The 20,172-nt window shown below is 40.1% G+C and overlaps 1 protein-coding gene across 6 annotated transcripts in view; it reads left to right on the forward strand.

Moving 5' to 3' along the window:
* The window catches only part of FGD4 (FYVE, RhoGEF and PH domain containing 4), a 128,381-nt gene that overhangs the window by 49,711 nt on the left and 58,498 nt on the right, over nt 1-20,172 (forward strand). The window contains exon 2 of one of the 6 annotated variants that reach the window (XM_042466760.1): nt 7,212-7,388. The exons of 3 other annotated variants lie outside the window; for them this stretch is intronic. Coding sequence is in view for 1 of the 3 variants with exons in the window: in XM_042466756.1 (XP_042322690.1) it covers nt 15,062-15,077 (16 nt within the window). In the remaining 2 variants the exon portion in view is untranslated. Of the gene's footprint in view, nt 1-7,211; nt 7,389-14,824; nt 15,078-17,600; nt 17,622-20,172 lie in introns of those variants that run through there. 2 more of the 6 variants (XM_042466756.1, XM_042466761.1) reach the window with 2 other exon arrangements.

Raw genomic sequence — 20,172 nt, forward strand, 5'->3', positions numbered from 1 at the left:
TTTTTCTTATTTCTTGACTGAAGGCACCATTCTGGTCAATGTTTGATCTTAGGTACAGAAGCTCTATAACTGTTTCAGTTTTCTCATTGTCTAGATTGAATTTATGTATTTTTTTCCAGTGGTTATTATTTTTGTTTTCTTTATGTTCAGCATTAAACCTGCCTTTGCACTTTAAACTTTAACCTTCCTTAGCAATTGTTCCAGGTCTGTGCTATTTTCCACCAATATTATGGTGTCATCTGCATATCTTAGGTTGTCAATATTTCTTCCTCCTATCTTCTTCTTCTGGTTTTCTTATGATGTTTTCAGCATATAAAGTGGGGAAATAGGGTGCTTGGATGCAGCCTTGCCTGACTCCTTTGCCTATTGGGAACCACTCTGTTTTTCTGAATTCTGTTCTGACAGTAGCCTCTCAGATTTCTCATAAATACTATCAGATGTAGTGGTGTGGCACTCCTATGTTTTTGAGTGAGTTCCATAGCTTACCATGTGCTTTTCATGATCTTATACAATCAAATGCTTTGCTATAATCTATGAAACATATGCTGATTTTTTTTTCCTGGAATTCTTTAGTGCACTCCATTAGCCATTGCATGTTTGCGATGTGGTCCCTGGTGCCATTTCTTTTCCTGAATCCTGCCTACACCTCTGGGATTTCTCTCTCCATGGAACTGGAGTTTGTGTTGCAGAATTTTGAGCATTATTTTGCTTGCATGTGAGATTAGTGCTATTGTCCTATAGTTGCTGAAGTATTTTGTAATGTCTAGAGTTCTCAAAATGCAACTTTTCTCATCGTTTTATCACTGCTTGAGGGAGTCAGAATATTTTTTAAATGGGGAGAATTACACAGTCCTTCTGTGATTTTTTTACCATTGTTTTTACTAAGGAAGCCCTACTGACTCCTAGATAAGTGTATTTAGGGTTGCTGATTTAATCACCAACACCAGGGGGAGAGGAAGGTCAATTGATGTTTTTATTCTCAAAATGGTCAAGGCTACCCTGCAGAAAATGCTTAAGAAAAAAACAAAAATAAAAAAGAACCCTCTTATGGTCCTATTTGTTTAAAAATGATTCATGTAAACTGATCGTTTTGGGGTATAATAGGATTGCATTTTAAAAACAGCATTTCAAGTGAATTTTTTCAGGTTTTACAAGTGTTTCTATTTCTGCCCTTAAATTTATATGGAATTCTGAGATGAATAACTATTCCATCAATTGCCTTGAAATAAATTATAATTTAGCCCAACCCTCTTTTATGTGCACAAAGTATGGAGACTTTTCTTGGCAATCTGTTGCCATGTTACGAAGACTGATCTTTTTGTTTGGATGCGTTGTGGTAGGAAGTAGCTATCTAGTTTGGACAGAGGCTTCTTTGTCTGCAGAATTACTACAACATATTAATCTAAACATTTCAAAATTGTGGTCAGGATGAAGCCTTCCACATGCTTAATGGAAACCAGTAGCTTTTTGTCGGCTTTCAGATAATAGAAGCTTGTATTTCTACGTGGTCTTTGAGGGCAGTGCTCTGCTGTTGCTTTCTGAATGCTGTTTCTGTTTAGGCTTGGAAAAGCCTTGTTTCATATCTTGTGAGTGTATTTTTCCTTTAGACCAATAGAGTATGTGAAATAAGCAATGTACTGCCCTGTTTGGACTACAGTAACACACTCTATGTGGGGCTGCCTTTGGAAACTGTTCAGAAATTTTGGCAGGTTCAAAACACAGCAGCCAGAATGCTGGCCTGGGCCAGTGAGAGGAAGCATATAACTCCCTTGTTGAAATAGCTTCACTGGCTACTGGCTTGTTTCTGGGCAAAATGCAAAATGCTGGTCATGACCTACAAGGCTTAAGTCCAGACAATTCGAAAGGCTGTATCTCCCCATATGAACCTGTGAGAGCTTTTAGATAATCAGAGGAAGACTTTCTCTGGATCCCACCACTATCACAGGCTCGCTTGGAGAGGACACGACAGAGAGCCTTCTCAATGGCTGCCCCCACTTTCTGAAATGTTTAAACAGGGAAGGTTCTTAATATAAATGTAGGTTTCATCTGTTTTTTGTGTGGTTTTTAAATCAGTTTTGTACTGTTTTAATGTGGTGGTTTTAAATTGGTTTTAAAACTTTTTGGAAACATTTTCAGTTTGTTATGGAAGATGACTTGGGTTCTGTCCTGGGAGAAAGGCAGCATATAAATAAAGTAAATTAAAAATACAGTCTGAAAAGGCTCAAATCTTCATTGACAGCCTAATTATCTTGCCTTTATCTGCCCTCTTGGCACAGTGGTTAAATGTCTGTACTGCAGCCACTCACTCACAAACTGTAAGGTTGCGATTTCAATACTAGCCAAGCTTGACTCAGGCTTGCATCCTTCCAAGGTTGCTAGAATGAGTACCCAGCTTGTTGGGAACAATTAATTTACAGTTGTAAACTACATAGAGACTGCTTAGGTGGTATGAAATGGTATATAAATGAAGCTGCTATTGCTATTGCTGTTGCTCTATAGATAAACTGTAATTTCTGTTATGGGGTCTTATTGCAGCTGCCTATCACAAAATGTCTCACTGCTGAGAGAGGGTTGGATGCATCTTTGCACACTGCCCTGCTCTTGAATACTCTGAACAAGTTTCTTTGGAGCAGGATGCTCTTTTGGTGTGTGGCACTGTTGTCAGTGCTGCAGCAAATCTACTCATGGTTTTAATCACATTTATTTTTTAAAAAAAACTTTGGGGTTAGGGTTCAGCACCTTGGATAGCTTCTTTAAAGTTTAGTTAGGGCTAAAATCTGAAGTGGATTCACTGCTCTACTAACATCAGAGCCACTAGCTACCACTCCCTTTACTGCTACTGACAAGGACACTTCTGTCAAGGACCTCTGTGCCCAAAACCTGGTTATAGGGAACTGTAGGTTATTTAAAAGTGAAAAACAATGCTTCTGCTCTTGCAGTTTCTAAATAGAAGCTGGAGGGGAAGCATACAGGAAACCATTCTTAGTTCTTACATCTTGAACCTTTTCTTATCTCTGTGTATAAAATTTCCCAACTTTTTTTCAGTCCAGGATTCAAAGTGGTTCACAGAGTTTAGAGCAGATCCAGGCTTGCAATTTGTATAAACAGTACATTCTGAAAGACCCCTTTGCCTCTTAGCAATAAGCCAACAAAGGCCTGCTTAAACAAGGAAATCTTCACCTGACTATGAAAGGATAGCAGGGAAGTCTAATCTTCCTAGGAATGGTGTTTCAAAAGTAGCTGGGGGACTGAGGACAGAGAGAAAAGCCTTGAGTCCCATTATTTGGAGAAAGGTAGGATATAAAGAAGGAAGAGGAAGAAGAAGGGGGTCATCATCTCAGCACATGGGCAGGCTCTCATGGGAGAATACCGTCCTTTAGATAACCTGGATCTGAAGCATATATAACTTTATAATTGATAAACAGCACTTTGAATTGTGCCAGAAACAAATCAAGCAGCCAGTGGAGTTGTTGCAAAAAGGGAGATGTGTTCCCTGTAACCAGCCCAGGCTATCAATCTGGTTGCAGCACTTTGGACCAGCTGAGGTTTCGGAACAAACTTACAGTATCTTCAAAGGCAGCCCCACATAGAGCATCTTTGAGTAATCCAAATGGGTTGTAGCTAAGGCATATGTCACTGTGGCCGATCTGATGCATTAAGGAATGGACACAGCTGATGCATAAATCTTCATTGTGCAAATGCAGTCCTGGCTACTGCTGAAATCACAGCTTCCAGGCTCAGAGATGAACCCAGTAGTACACCCAAGTTGTGAGCCTGTGTTTGGGGGGCAGGGTAACTGCATCCTGCACAGGCTGAGTCTCTGTTCTGTGACCTGCCTTTCAACTGGTTAGGAGCCTTTTTGTTTGGATTAAATTTAACTAGTCCTTAGCAGAACAGAAAAAAAATGGACCCCATCATATCTTTATTATCGTTTAGATCATTAATAATGTGACATTGGTCATTTGAATTACACATATCGACCATGTATGCGTGCGCGTGCGCGCACACACACACTTATATATGCGTGGTGACAGTTTTTAAAGCTTTATGCTCCTGGCTTCATTTTGAGATTGTGAATTCACATTATTTTTAAAAAATAAAATGAATAAAATGAAATAAAACGAATCAGTGTTGAGCTATGAATAAAGCCCACTTTCTTTATTTAGTTATATGTCAGGTTTAAATTGGGAAAAGTATATTTCTTTATTGTAGTTCTTACTACAAACAGAAATTAAATGCACACTATACTGTGCCCTTGTATATGAGAGAGTGCCTCATGCTGAGAAGACCCTATAGTTGAAACCTATTGACTACATTTAATCTTTGTATATATTCTCATCTGTATATTATCTGACTGAAGTCAGGGATATTATCAGAGAGGAAAGTAAAATGATACTACCTAGCCCCCCCCCCAAAAAAAAAGAAAAAAGAAAAAAAAGAAAGGCTTTATTCAGTGATAGATGTAACTCTGGAAATGGTGAAGGGTAGACAAAAGCAAAGGTAAAAAGTAACAGAAATGCAACCAGAAACTTAAATGCAACGGTTCAGCAAAGGAAGAACTTTAGGATGATAATCACAATTTTAAAATTGAAGTGGAAGCTGCTCTCAAAGCACTCAAGAGAAATAAATCACCAGGAACAGATGGCTATAGAAACCAAATCCATTCAAGTTCTTAAAAAAAAAAAAAAAGCCAACGAATCTGGAAAAGTATGGCTCACAGACTGGATATGCTTAATATGCATTCTGATCCACAAGAAATGAGACGCCAAGGATTATAGTAACCATCAGACCATTGCCTTAATCTCCCATACAACAAAGATTTATACCATTTATAATGCCAGATGTCTAAGCTGGGTTCAGAAAGGGAGGATATCATATTGCAAATATACTGTTGTGGAACACGCCAAAGAATCTAGAAAATCCTTGATAGTGTAGTTTATGAAAAAGTGTGGATTGTTCTAAAAGAAATGTGTGTATCACAACATTTTATTGTTCTGATACATAGCCTATACTAAGGACAAGAGGCCCCTGTCACAATAGAATATGTAAAAACGGGATGGTTTCCAATTGGCAAGAGGGGCAGTGAAGGTTGCATTTTATCATTTATATGCACAACCCACCATATGTATCATACATATCAAGCTGGATTAGACTCAGAGAAAGGAGGTGTGAAAATTAGGGGAAGGAACATCAACAAACTAAGATGTACAAATGACATGATATTAACTAGCAGAAAGTAGCAGACTCAGGAAGACTAATGATGAAAAATTAAAGAAGAAAATGCATAAGCAGGGTTATAGTAACCCTGTATAGTATAGGAGCGTTTCGTGGCTCCTTTTTCTACCAGGTTGGGGGCATAGCATTCGATTGCCGTGTCCCCAACCACTTCCAGGGGCGGTATAGAGCCTCCACTGTTGGGCTGTTTGTACAGCTCCTCAGTTCCTTTTAAACTATATCAGCTTAATGTCCTAAAAACCTTCTGAGATGTGTGAATCATAGGGAATACATGTAGTTTTATTTTTATGGCATATTCTTCTGATAGGCAGTTTAGGCCTTGAAATACAATCTTGGCATCAGCATCCTTTTGACCTGCTTGATCTACCTCATTAAATTAGTGCTTTGTACCAAATTTAAACTAATCAGCAATATCCTCTTTAGATCCAATATACCTTCTGCATCCGAATCTCCCATTTGAAATTCCTGATATATTGTCTTGTAGCTTGAATCACAGGTATAAGGACTTTTACTAAATACTTGCAGTCTTTGCTTTAGCTATTTAGAAATATTTTCACACTCCATTTGTTTTTTCTTTATTCCCTGAACACACGAGTACTGTATTTTCAAGATATTTCCTCTGTCCTACGCATATGCAGTGAATGTTCAGAATTAAATAATTCATTCACAGAAATTGGCATGTCTGCCTGAATTATACTACACACTGTGCAGTCTTTAAGCAAGTCAAAGTTTGTGCTAAAAGGTTTAATGTGATTACATACAGTTCACTCTGTGCTTTTTATTTTTGAGGTCAACTGAAGAATGTGTGTTTTTTATTACTACTTCAGTGGGGCATGCTGTATAATGTAGGCCAAGGGTGGACAACTGTGGATGGGGCATACCCCCTTTTATCCTCCCTAGATGGGTGTATTGATTTGAGTGTTCAACTAAGACTCTGGAAATCAGAATTCGACTCCCTGCTCAAGCATAAACAACTACTGGCAACCTTGAGCAAATCACACTCAGCCACAAAAGATGAGAAAGGCAAACTCTCTCTGGAAAAAGTCTTGTCAAGAAAACTCTAGGTTCGCCTTAGAGTCACCATAAGTCAAAAATGACTTGGAGGTGCACACAACAACAACAACAGGCTGAAATATTACTCCTGGTGGAAACAGAAATGACCTGGGTTTAGTTTTTGTCATTTTTCTGTGTTTGGGGACAGTAGTAGAGGTCAAAGGGCCCAAACTGCCATGCCTTTGTGGTGGCTTTGGGACATTTGTTGTTGTTGTATGTCTCCTAAGGTGAATCTATCATAGGATTTTCTTGGCAAGTTTCTTTAGAGGGGGTTTGCCATTCTCAGCCTCTGAGGCTGAGAGTGTGATTTGCCCATGGTCACCCAGTGGGTTCTTATGTTCAATTTGGTTTATAATGAGAGTTCAGGCTAATTTGCTTTGGGGCCTATTTATTGTTTAGGTTTTGTTTTTGTTTTGGCAGTCTGTGGTATTGCAACATCAAAGGTGAATTTTGTGTTATTTTTTAGATAAATTGATTGTAGCATATACTACATAGTACTGTACATATTACTCATTATCTGGACCTCTTACCCTTTCCCGTCACCACCCCCTTCTCCTTCTGTGTCTTGTCTTTCTAGATTGTAAGCCTGAGGGCAGGGAACCGTCTAACTAAAAAGATTGCATGTACAGTGCTGTGTAAATTTACAGCGCTTCATAAATAAAGGTTAATAATAATAATAAATAATAATCTGTGTCAAGTTGCAGTTTCAGCATTGTATTAGAAATGGTATCCATCCTGTGTCTTTGCACATGTGGCTGTAGTCAGAGAAACAGAAAGTGAAAGCCTAGGTAACTTCAAAAAGGGAATGCTAGGTAGTTAGACCACATAGAGCTGTTTCCTAAAGTGATTGAAATTAATACCCATGCTTGACTTGTTAAGTATCTCACGTGATACAAGCAATAATTCATTTTTATTCGTTTCAGTATGCATATGATCAAATGTACTGTTGGCCCTAAGTTTTCCCGGGGGATCTATTCCGGAACCCACCCCCATGAAAATGGAGACTTGCCCCATAGGCTTGAATGGGGCACGTGCACATGAGCGGCGGGGCATGCGTCATGGGGATGTGCCCCATTGGAAATAATGGAGGTCGCCCCTCTGTGAGTATTCAAGACTGTGGACTTCAAGTCTGTGAGAAAGGAGGGGCAACTGTAATTGTAATTCTTACATATGAAGAAACTTTATTATTTTTTGTAGTGTTTAATTTTATTTCTATTATTTTATTGATTATTTTTTGGGGGAGGGAATTATTTATTTACATTAAAAAAAATTATTTCTAGCCCCTATGGTGTTCTTACATCTTATAAGGTTTCATGAGTACTGGAAAGAGTTGAAAAGCAGAAACCCTTGACCAGTATTTATTTGATATATGTACGTAGGCAGAATATCTCATTTCTGCTGCTAGCTTTTTGCATAACCATAACTGTGGAATGGGGTAATACTGCAGCTTGTAGATAATGTATGAAAAAAGACTTTGCTCTATTGGCTTAGGTATTTTAGGGGAGCTTGCTTCATTCCCAGATTTATAACTTTAAAGCCAGAATACATTAACTGTGAATTATAGATAATTCTTTGGAACATCTCTTGATTTTAAAAGTGACTTTTCAGCAAACTGAAGTGGAACTTTCCCCCCTACTTTTGGAGAGCAAAATTCAGTTTCACAGACGCCTATGAACACAGAATGTATATTTGTTTCATTTCTGTAATATTTTAAAGACTCACTTATTACAGTAAATGTCAAGCAAGCCTGAGAAATAGAAAAACCCAAAGTAAAACAATAACAGCCGGCCTTGTTGCAGATATATTTGATAAACTATATTCTTGATTTTGTGTGAGAGGTACCACAAGGATGTGAAAATAGGAAGTACCAAATTTGTGAGAATTTGAACTAACGGATAACATTTCAAATGGGGAAATAAGCCAATCTACAAAGTAGTGTCCTCTTAAATACAGAACTAGCACTGTTTTGCCTTCCAATAATTTAATCAATTTATTTCATTTAACTAAATATGCGTAGAGGCAAACTCTTGTCTAAATAGTATTTTCAGAAAGGACAATAATTTGCATTACCTTTTCATTCTCTATTATAATAATACTCCAGGATGAAAAGAGATTTTAAAAATATATTTCAGCTCCTATGATTAAAATAAAATAAGTAAATAAAGCTACATATATTTTATATTTTTGTAGAAACTTTAAGTTCCATTTAGAAGGGAATGCAGAAGTCACTACTGTTGCACCAACAGTGAATTATCTGGCCAAACCCCTATGTAAAGCCAGCAGAGTATAAAATTCTGCCACTGTACTTACTGCATATACTCATGTGTAAGTCTAGAAATTTTAATTAAAAATTGACCAAACCTAAGTCTACTTATTCATAGGCCAATGTAAGTACTGTACTTTATCTCTTATATAAAAAAGGAACTATCCCCTGGTGAAAGGCAAAAGTGTAATCTGTGGAGTGGAGAATGGAGCTATGCCTGGGCACCAACTGATCTTTGCATCAGCCTATTGTGCTGCTGGTAGACTTGAATCTGCTTGCATAAGGGTTGATACTCCCTTACCCAGGCTTGTAAAAAGCACAACTGCCAATGTACTCATGAGTTATACCAGTGTATCCCATTGGTACACAGCTTATGAGCTGTGGCCACTGCAAATGTTTTGTTATAGCCTGATAATTACTACAGTGTCCTCTGATTCTTTATATGGCGCTAACAGTTCCAAATTGCTCTAGTGACTTGTTATTAGTGACTTGTTTTATAATAGGACTTGGTGAACTTAATACAACAATGTAGGATTGCAGAGATCTTTCACTTAGCTTTTGTTTTAGAGACTCGATCAGCATTACCACAGTGAACTCTGGCTTTGGTTAGCATAAGCACTGCTAAGTACAAAATCAGTTGTAGACCTTTGGATTCAATTAATGAGATGGTCAGCACTGTGTCTCTCTTAATCTCTTGTGAATCCCTTTATCTTTTTAATCAGCCATGGGTAAAGGAGCTGTTCTCTTTCTTTTCAGGAAAAGGAGATTTCTAGGACTTGGAAACAGAATTTTAAATTGAGTGAAATGGATTTCCTCTGTGATCATTTGCATCAAGGACTTTAAATTTTCTTAACTTTTATAGTATTTTGTAAAGATGTACTTGAAACACATTTTACATATTCTGTGAAACAGATTGTGCCACTTGATTTCAGGTTTTTGTTGCTCTTAGAAGACCACCAACAATTTTTTGATTTTATTTAAATTAATTACCTATTGATTTGAAATTATTAGATGGTTAGGCTCACCTGACTTATGTTCACTTGACTCCATTCTGATCCCGGTTTAATTTTCTTTAAGAGGCAGCCAATGGAGGTTTATGGTATTTTGTAATACACATATTTGGGTGCACTTATTAATATGGGCCAAGTACAGATGGAAGTGGAATTTAAACATTAAAGGACCACAAAGTTATTTTCTATCACATCAGATCTGCAAGGAGGAAAAACCACACCCTCCAAAATACTGTTAGTATGCAAACCTGTGTCTGTTCATCTGGTTTTCTCCTAATAAATAACTATTGTTTTTATTGTCTAGATAATAGAGTTGTCCCTCCATATCCACAGATTTTTTTATCCACTGATTTGAACATCTACAGACTGAAAATATTAAAAAAAATATATAAATTCCAAAAAGCAAACTTTGATTTTACCATCTTACGTAAGGGACACAATTTTACTATGCCATTGTATTTAATGGGACTTGAGCTTCCACGAATTTTGATATCCATGGGGGGAAGGGGGGTCCTGGAAACAAACCCCAGCAGATACCAAGGGCCCACTATATCATCTTTTGGTGAGAGGAAACATTTGGCATTGACTCCATTCAAAGGACTTAGCAAACACAGTTTATTCCCATACATTTTACAAGATAGGGAACCCTTGGCACAGAAACACATCATCATTAGTTTCCCTAACAAATGATATAGCACCAGGTTGATACTAGGTTAGTAAAGGTGTGGTTTTGTTTCCATTAGTTCACTCATTTGCAAACTCCCCCCAGGCCTAGGACATTGTACACTTCTACCGGAGTCTCCTTTATCTTGAATTCTGAAATTAAAATACAATACTTCCAAATCCAAAATCGTCCACATGGATGGCTGAGCTAGTGACATCTTTGCTTTCTGATAGTTCAGTGTACACCAACTTGGTTTCATGCACAAAAGTATTTTTAAAAATCACGTATAAGATTACTTGCAGGCTATGTTTATAAGATGTATATGAAACATAAATTAATTTCATGTTAGGATTTGGGTCCCATCTCCATGATATCTCATGTAAAGTCATTCTGTATCCAGGGATTCAACTATCCATGGCTTAAAAATATTTTTTTAAAAATAAAGAAAGCTAACCTTGATTTTTCCATTTTATATAAGGGGCACCATTCTACTGTGCCATTGTATATAATGGTACTTGAGCATCCACCCTGGCCCATTGTATATGCAGATATCCCAAAATATGAAAAAATCGGATATCAGAAATACTTCTGGTATGAAGAATTTCAGATAAGGGAGACTCAGCTTGCAATATCAAACTCACTCTCCTCATATGGCAAAAGAGCACCAATCACATATAAGAGAACAGGTATCATCAGCGGGAGAGCCCCAAGATTTACAGACACTAAAAATACCCCACCTTTTTTAAACACCCAAAACAAACCAAAAAGGGAAAAAAACCAGAATAACCCAGTAAGTGCATCCAGTCTCTAGAGAATACTGAGGGTCTCATGAGGTAGGAGGAGAATGGTATTGAGTGTATAGTGGAAAATGTGGCTTTCCACTATAGTGGCTGGCTGGATATTTGAACAATCTAGTTTTTCATTGCTTTTCCAACTTATTCATGCTTTTTAAAAGGGTGCTTTCCCCCCTCTGTCTTGCTAGATTTGTCTATTGATGACAAGAAGTTGTGGGTGTTGAACACAATAGATTGTTAACATGGAAGATGTGATAGCTAAAATTTAAAAGACAAGAATGTCTGAAAACACAGTGATTATTACTGTGCCTCTTTAATGCCAGAATTATACAGTTTCCTGACATGATGGACAGGAAATTATTATTAAAGGAAGTAACATCCTAGTTCTAGAGTGCTGCCTTATCTCTACTGAAGAGACTGGAGGCAAAGAAGTAAGATTAATCTGTGGAAGTAAATTCCAGACTCAGTGGGGAAGGCCTTCTTGCAATGTTTAATGTTGAGATTTGTCTGCAGTGATGCCTATTTGATTGTTGAAGAAGCTCAGTTAATTTGATCCTCTAATACTTTTGCAATTTTTGTATAATAGGATACCTGGCCTCCCTTTCAATGTCAGTGTAAGGACTGTGTGCTAAGAGCTTATAAAGCAGTCTGTCCCTAGACTTTACACTCTACCAAATGCATCTGGGGAAGTAGGCTCAAGTCTACGAAAGCTCATGCTACCAACTTCTTTCTTTCAGTTAGCCTCAAAGGTGCTACAAGAACTCTTTCCAAAGCAGTATGACGTACAGCTTAAGATATTATGCTGTAGAGACTTTCACAACAGGATAGTGCTATATTGACAACCTTAAATCAGTTGTTGTTGTTGTTAAAATTATTAACAAAATTATTTCTTACCCACCTCTCTCCAGACAGCGTACAACATAGATTAAAACACATAGGCGGGTTACAAACCGTCATTATAGTACGCGCGGAGCAAAAGCTTCCGCACCTCCCTAACCCTAATATGCGCTCCGCGTGTAAAAAATGACGGCGGCCGTTCCAGATGGCCGCCATCATGAGGACGTCACGGCCGCGCCGCCTCTACACGGGGCGGCGCAGATGTGACATCCTCACTCCGCGCCAGGGCGCCTAGGGTGCCCTTTCCGTGGACCTTCAGACGGCTGCGCCCAGCGAAGCAATGGAGAAAGGGGCCAAGTGGCCCCTTTCTCCTTCTCCCCGCCACCACGGGGTGTCCTTGGGGCTTGAAGCCCCAGGGACACCCCTTTTCAAGCTGCGGGGAAGCGGCGTTTTGCTGCTTCCCCGCAGCCTGAAAAGCGGCAGATCGGGGTCTCAGCGGCTGCTGTTCTGGCAGCTGAGGCTCCGATACACTGGGGAAAGGGGCGGGTGCAGCCCGCCCCAAATCGGCGGTCTATAACCCGCCATAAAAAGCATTTAAACACATTAAATTAAAACACACAAACATAGGACACATTAAAATCATCCACCACAAAATTACAGTATCCCAGTTTAAAATCCATTTTTTAAAATCGAGTGGGTAGGTCTGCCAGAAGGGGTAAGCCTTTAATACTGTTTTATATTTATACAACATGTTTAGCTGTTAAATCCTTTCCAGCAGATCATTCCACAATCTAGGGGTGGTTGATGTAAATGTCCGCTGGGTGATGGTTGCCAGTCTAGTTCTCACTCCCATAGGTAACCCTATTGTGTTGTGTTTTATCATCCCTTTTTGATTATGTATGTTTGATGTTTGATTATATATCTGAGGGAGTGTGCTCCCTTTGATGCAAAAGGTTTTATAAATAAATGTTGTTGTTGTTAGTGTTAGTATTATTCCTGCTGAGTCTTTTCCAGGCTAAGTAAACCTAGCTCCATAAGTCGTTCCTCATAGGGCATGGTTTCCAGACTGTCCACCTCTCCCGCATTGACCTCTGTACATACCACACTATACAGAATCTCTAGTAATGTTTTTGTACTGTTACTTATAAACTGTTAATTCCCATATTTCACTGAAGATAATGGCAATACTTGAGATATAAACAACTAGCAAAATTTAAAGAGGTAGATTTCAAAGATATAGCAGTGTTAGTCTATGGAATCAGTAGGTAGAGAGATCTTGTAGCACCGTTGAGACTACAGTAATTGAAAGAAAGAAGTTGGCAGCATGAGCTTTCATAGACTTAAGTCTACTTCCTCAGATGCAAAGCTCATGCTACCAGCTTCTTTCTTTCAGTTAGTTTCAAATGTGCTACAAGACCTCTCTACATAGCAAAATTAAAAATAGATCTTTAAATTACAATATCATAAGCTCAGCCTAAATGTATTTATATTTCTATAGTTTCATAAAGAAAAAAAAACCCTTGAGACCTCTCCTTTCTCTACCCACTGAGCCTCGCCCCACTCACACCTTCTGTTTCACTGATCCCCAGGGTTTTAAAGGGATGTGGATGAACACTACAGCTCATTTCTGCCAAAAGGAAGATATTTGGGAGCAGTGGTGTCACTTTCATTGGAGTATCATTTAGTGCAGCCTCCCTGGACTGCCCCTAGTGATGCCCCTCTTGGGATGATTTCTTTTCTTTCAGCAGCCTCTGTTTATGATTTCCATTTTGGTGGTCAGACTTACAGATCTATGTTATATGTCCCTTATACAAAATGGCAAAATCAAGGTTTGAATTCTGACTTTTTTAAAATATATATATTTTCAAGCCATGGATGTTAGAGCCTGTGGATGCAGAATATGTGGCTATGGAGGATAGACTGTAATCAATAGGTTATTTATTCAGTGTACCCAAATAAATTAATTTTAAAGTGCATCCATATTCCTGGTTAAATATAAATCTCTGTATTTTTTTAAATATGAACTCTTGTTTCCACTCTCAGTCATTTCTTGAAGTGTGAGATGCCACCTTTACCAGACAGCTGTTATTTGTTTGGATTTTTTTTTTGTTGTTCATAAGTGCAAAGGGGAAACCATGGTGATTGCTCCCAAAATCTGGGGCTCCCTACCAAGTGAGACTTTTGGCAAGTGACCACCTGCTAAGCCTTACTTAGTACTTTGGGTTCTCATGTTTTCACTGTGTTTTTGTTTTTAATTATCCTTTTAATTTAATTCTGTTACCAGTTGATTTTGTTTTATGTTTCATCTGTATTCTTAATATCAGTATGAGCTATCTTGAGTTCCATATTTGGAAGAAAAGCAGGGCATTTATACATCTAGTAATTAAATAAACCTTTAAAACCAAAGCTATAAAAGACAATTTATTCACTACAAAGTATAGAGGGAACTCCATGTCAAAATTATTTGTAGGCTTGTGGCTTGGATGTTATGTAAACTACTGTGGTTAGTTAATGTGTATCTGAACTATGCTCTTTAGTGTTTTCTTTTCAGCCTTCCCCACAGTTTATGCTCCAATGGCTTTCTTAGTAAGTAGAATGCGACCATAATTCTTAGTTTCATTTCACTTTGAAATTTTTATGCTCCCCTCAAATAACCAGTTTAAAGATCTGTTTATTCAGTGTTGATGAAAGTAAAATAGAAGTGGTACTAAGTGCATAAACTTGTGAGGGTTTGACCTATGTACAGAAATATCTATTAAATAGTTTACCAGTTTTAACCTTAAAGCTTTCTCAAACCATAAGATTTCAAGTGGTTGAGGTACTGGATACGAACTTGCAGCTTTTCCCAGTGCTTTTCTTTACCAGTTTGAAAGTTACATAATTTGGCTATCCTTGCGAACTATTTGACTGGAATGAAGTGTGTGCTTTCCATCCCCCTCTCAATGTGTTGCTTATTTGCATGCTTGCTGATGCAGACTCTTCAGCACAAAAACAGGCATGCCTTCAAGGGAAGCTGGGCAGTCTGCTTGTGACGCTCTTCAACTCTGAACTTCTAGCAAGTGGTGATTTAAAACTCCTCCTAGATCCGATCGGCAAAGCTTACAGCTGAAGAGTATTGTGAGCTTGTCATATGATCTTTGCTATTGCGAAATTGGTTCTTTGTCTACACAACGACACCAGATTGATGAGTGTTATCTAAATAACCATGTCGTCTGATCCAGGTAAAGGCTTTTGTGTAGTTGTTTTTGTTCTTCTTTACTTGCTGTATCAAAATCCTTTTGGTCCAAATTTCCTTTGTGTAATATATATATATAAATCTTTGTTGGGCTCTGTATTATGGCCTTTCCCTCCCCTAGCTGGTATTATTCATATGTCTGGTTAATATATCATTCCAAACTAATTTATCTTAGTTTTGGCTTTCTTTACCTGTTGCTTAAATGTGCTTGCAGGTTTTCCTGAGCAATCGAACTGGCTCTTAGGTTAAGTGATTTATGTTTCCGGTTTACTTCTTGATCTGACAGCCTGGGAATTCTCTGTTTACAATTGAATCGTTCCTAGTTTCCTTTGTTATAAATTCTTAGCACTGAAAGATTCATTTCCTCTTTTCTTTATTGAACTGCAGTCATCCTTGGAAACTAATGCTGCAAAGTAGGTTTTCTTTAACACACACACACACACACACACACACACTAAACCAGTGTACAATAAACCAGTGAAACACAATTTTAGGATTAAGCATAAATTGTATCTTATGGCTGCCAATTAAGCTTCATATAAAAGGTAGCTAATTAACAGGTCAGGAGCCAATTCTGACATTTTATAATCTTATTCTCAGGATATAAATATTATAAATAATAAATTATAGAAACCACAGGGCATTCTTTTCTCCCAAATGGTGAATCACCACTCTTTGGAGCATTGTTTTCAAAATTCACCCACAAACCAATCACAGGTCTCAAAAAAGCAGCCATAGATCCCCCCCCCAATTGCTATGGCTGCAATTTGCAACCAAAAATGACACCAAAATCGTGCAGTGTGACCTGTCATGGAGAAGAAGATTAGGCCTTGAACCACCACAGCTGCCCACCTCTTTTATACAAACAGGACTTACAGTTCTTGAACTCCTAGAGTTTTATTTTAATTTAATAAAGGCAATGATTTTGAAGAGATGAAAAGAACAATCTTAGAATGACTACAGAGGAATAGTTTATGTAGATGGTTGGGGCGTGTATTAATTTTACAGTTATCAGCTATTTGGAAAAATCTTATGAAGTCAGGTGTAACTTGAGGTGGGTGATGATGAAAACCGTGTTTAGACTGGCCATGGACAGGTTTGCTGAAAATATTTCATACAGACATAGATGTTGCTAACTCAGCAAAAGTATAGTTTTAAAGCTGTGTTTTAAAAATGAGGGGAACTGATGGAAGAAGTAAAAATTTTTTTACCTGTGATAAGTTAACATAGGTGGTTAAAACAAACATGTTTAAAAATAGTGCATTTTGAGATTTTTCGAAGGCCAGAACATAGAGGAGCATGATATCTAAATGCAATTAGGCAATCTACTTTAGATGGATGAAGATTTGTATGTCACTTTCTTTTGCAGAATGCTTTGAGAACAGGGAGTTTAAGTGAAAGGATGAAGGCAGGGGGCGAGGATTGTGGCAGCACCTTTAAGACTTTGTTGTTGTTGTTATTGTTGTGTGCCTTTAAGTTGTTTCCGATTTATGGTGACCTAAGTCCAAAATACAAAAACCATGGGGTTTTCACCCTGAAATCATGGGGTTTTCTTGACACATTTCTTCAGGGGGACTTTGGCATTGACACCCTCTGAGGCTGAGAGTATGTGACTTGGCCAAGGTCACCCAGTGGGTTTAATAGCTCAGTGGGATTGAACTCTGGTTGCTTTTGTTCATACCTCTGCTAATGGATTGGAATTTGTGAATATAATCCAAATCACCTGTTTCTCTTTCTAGTCTTCCTTTGTAATGTCTTGGTTCAAGAACTGCAACCTTACTGTATACCCAGGAAGGCAGAAATGTTCTGAAACTAGTTTGGACGTATTGCCATTTCTAATGTCAGATTTGTGTCCATTTATTATCTCACACTGTAGACAGGGGTTGGCAACCCGCGGGCTGCATCCGGCCCACCGAGGCAGCAAGACCGGCCCCAGCCAGGTCTTGCCGCCGATTGCCGCAGGAGGAGGGTGGGCCACAGACAGTGCGCCGCTGCCACCTGCCAGCAGCTTCCTGTAGCCCTGTGCGCGCCTGCAGGGCTGCGCGCAGGGCTAAATAGGAGGAGTTTCTCCTCCTGGGGCTGGCTGGCCAATGGCTGCTGGCAGGGGCGGGCTGTTGGAGCTCCAGCCTGCCCCCATTGGCCAGCCAGCCTCAAGAGGAGGAGCTCCTCCTTGGGCAGGGCAGGAAGGGGCGGGGGTCCTCCTCTTCCTTCCGCCCTACCCGCGGCTGCCAGACAGCTGCGGGCAGGGCAGGAAGGGGCGGGGTTCCTCCTCCTCCTTCCCGCCCTACCCGTGGGGGAAGAGGAGGAGGAAGAGAAGGAGGAGGGAGGGAGGAAGGAAGGAGGGGGAAGAGGAGGAGGAAGAAGGAGGAAGAGGAGGGAGGAAGGAAGGAGGAGGAGGGAGGAAGGAAGGAGCAGGAGGAGGAGGAAGAAGGAGGAGGGAGGAAGGAAGGAGGAGGAAGGAGGAGGAAGGAGGAGGAGGAGGGAGGAAGGAAAGAGCAGGAGGAGGAGGAAGAAGAAGCTCTTTCTGAAGGTGAGACAGTGTGACTTTCCAAAGTGCATCTCTGTGTATTTTCGGTGCTTTTAATGCTAAAAGGTCTGTTTTAACAATGATAGTGGTTTTGGCCGAAGGGAAGGGCCTGGGACGGGTGCCCAAGCCCTCCCCTTTGGCCAAACGGGCCCCTTGGAGCCTGTTTGGCTGAAGGAAGGGGCCGAGGAGGAGAGGGTGGGCACATGCCTCCTCCTCCCCGCGGGGTTTCGGCAGACTTGAAGTGTCCTTTGGAGGACACCTCAGGCCTGGCAAAGCCCCGAGGAAAGGAGCAAGGGCCGCCGGCCTCATCGTCCTCCTCCACCCCACGGGGCTTCAGCAGACCTGAGGTGTCCTTCGGAGGACACCTCAGGCCTGGCAAAGCCCCATGGAAAGGAGCAGGGGCCGTGCGCCTGTTGCTCCTGCCCCTCACAGGCCCTTACTGGTCCCCAGCTGTCTCTGAGAAGCAGCTGGGGGCCAAGGAAGGCAAGAGGAGCAGGCACGCGTCTGTCACCCCCTCTCCCAATCCCCCTCCCACTTCTCAGACAGCTGGAGGTCGGGAAAGGGAGCAGAGAAAGCCCCGCCCCCGAGGGTGGAAGCTCTGCTCCACATGCGGCTTCCGCCCCCAGAGGGTGGAATCTCCCCCCCCCCGGCCCCCCCCCCCGTTCTTAGCCCCCCAGTTGTCTGAGGGACAGCAAACCGGCCCCCGGCTCAAAAAGGTTGCCACCCCTGCTGTAGACTGTCCTAATCTGTTAATGTAAAGTTGTATTGCTGGTGTATGATGGCCTGTATCCCAGGGGAGGAAGAGCAAGTATGTACACCCTGATGTTGTGGTGATGTTATTGGCCTCTGTAATATTGCTCCCAGAGTAGATGGGGGACAGAGTTGGCATCTTTGTTGTTGCAAGGTCTTCCCTGTATTAACCATCCATGTCAATGATCCTAAGTATTTGTTAAAGATTTGGAAGCTGTCTGTTAGGTGATAAAGTCCTACCTCCCAGAACCTGTGAGAGGCAGTGGTATTCTCCAGAATTGGTTGTAGCTCATTGATGATATCTTTAACTGAAAGGAAAATTTGGTTCCCTTAGTCCATGAATTAAAGGAAGCACCTGTATGATCAAATCTTGGACAATCTGGGGAATGATGTTAATGTACAAAATACTTCCTTCCTAATAAAGGTGAATTGCATATGCCAATTTTTTTCAATGCTATTTGTACATGGAATGTTAGATCAGCACACTGCTTCCTAGACTCAGCCTTACAGTGTTTCTTCTCAGTAACCATTAAAACTGTCTACAAAAAGGAATCCCAGGCTTATGAATACATGCATGCATACAATCACAAATACAAACTTAGTTGTTACAAATTTCAAGTTAATATACAATAGTTTTCTTGTCCAGAGCTTTTTCCCGCAGGAATTTCTGAAGCTGCTTTCATTAGGTTAATGGTAGAATAGATACTTTAAAAATCAAATTTAGATTGCAGATGTATCTTGAGTTACTGTAATTCTGAAATCAATTCTGATGGATTTAGCAGAGAGAAAGTGTATGGAATGTGAATTACTCACAGAGCAGGACTCTCTCCTTGCTTGAACTAGACCCATGAGGCTATTCCTGAAGAATTCAAGTCAGGTCACAGATGGGAAGTGCTTGTCTCAGGAGGACTTTGAATTCTTTGTGTTGTGAACACACACAGAGTTGGGCTGTTCTTTTGTGTTTTATAAGCTAGTGGCTTTTGAGAAAGGCAAGTGTGCTATGAAATAAACAGTGCTTGAGAGGATTGTGACAGAAGCAGACTGAAGAAGTTGCAGCATTTTACTGATCATACTAGCATTTCCAGAATGAATGCGGCTAGCTTAGTACTATATTCCAAGTAGATATTTCACACTTTCCTCCACTGATGGCCTAGCCTTCTTGGCATTCCGTAGTAATTTATAAAGAAAGCCATTTATAAAGGACCAATGTCTACTTTAAAATTGTTCTTAAAGAATGAAGGAAGTGAATCTTTACTGTAAGGACATACTAGAACCACTACTTTAATATTTTTAGAAACAGGATGCCACAGAAAGATGCCTCAGCTCACACAAACACCGGAAGTTAAAAACTGACCATCTACCAAAACCTTTTTAATGAAAATATTTCTGATCCTGTTGAAAGATAATAATGAAGACTCTTATGTAATAAGGTTTGTTATGGGGCTCCATATCCTCACCACAAAACATTTCCCTACACAGTTGAATTTAAATAGTGTTGTTCGTCCTCTAATAGGAAAATAATACTAAAACAGGGGTAGGCAACCTTTTGGAGCCGGGGGGGATTGGAGCCAAAACAAAACCTTTTGAGCTCGGGCGGAAAAAAACAAAACCTTTTTGAAGCCCCGGGGCCGGGCCGGGTGAGGTGTCACCCGACTAAGTTGGGTTGGGGTGGGGGGGGGGAGGTGTCCCCTCAGAGAAGTTGGGGTGGGTTGGGGGAAGTGTTGGGGGTTGGGGAAGTTTGGTTGGGAAGTGTCGGTGTCCCTCCGATAAAGTTGGGGATAAGTTGGGAGGTTGTTTGGGGTGG

The sequence above is a fragment of the Sceloporus undulatus genome, chromosome 5, assembly GCF_019175285.1.
Source record: "Sceloporus undulatus isolate JIND9_A2432 ecotype Alabama chromosome 5, SceUnd_v1.1, whole genome shotgun sequence".
Classification (NCBI taxonomy): domain Eukaryota; kingdom Metazoa; phylum Chordata; class Lepidosauria; order Squamata; family Phrynosomatidae; genus Sceloporus; species Sceloporus undulatus.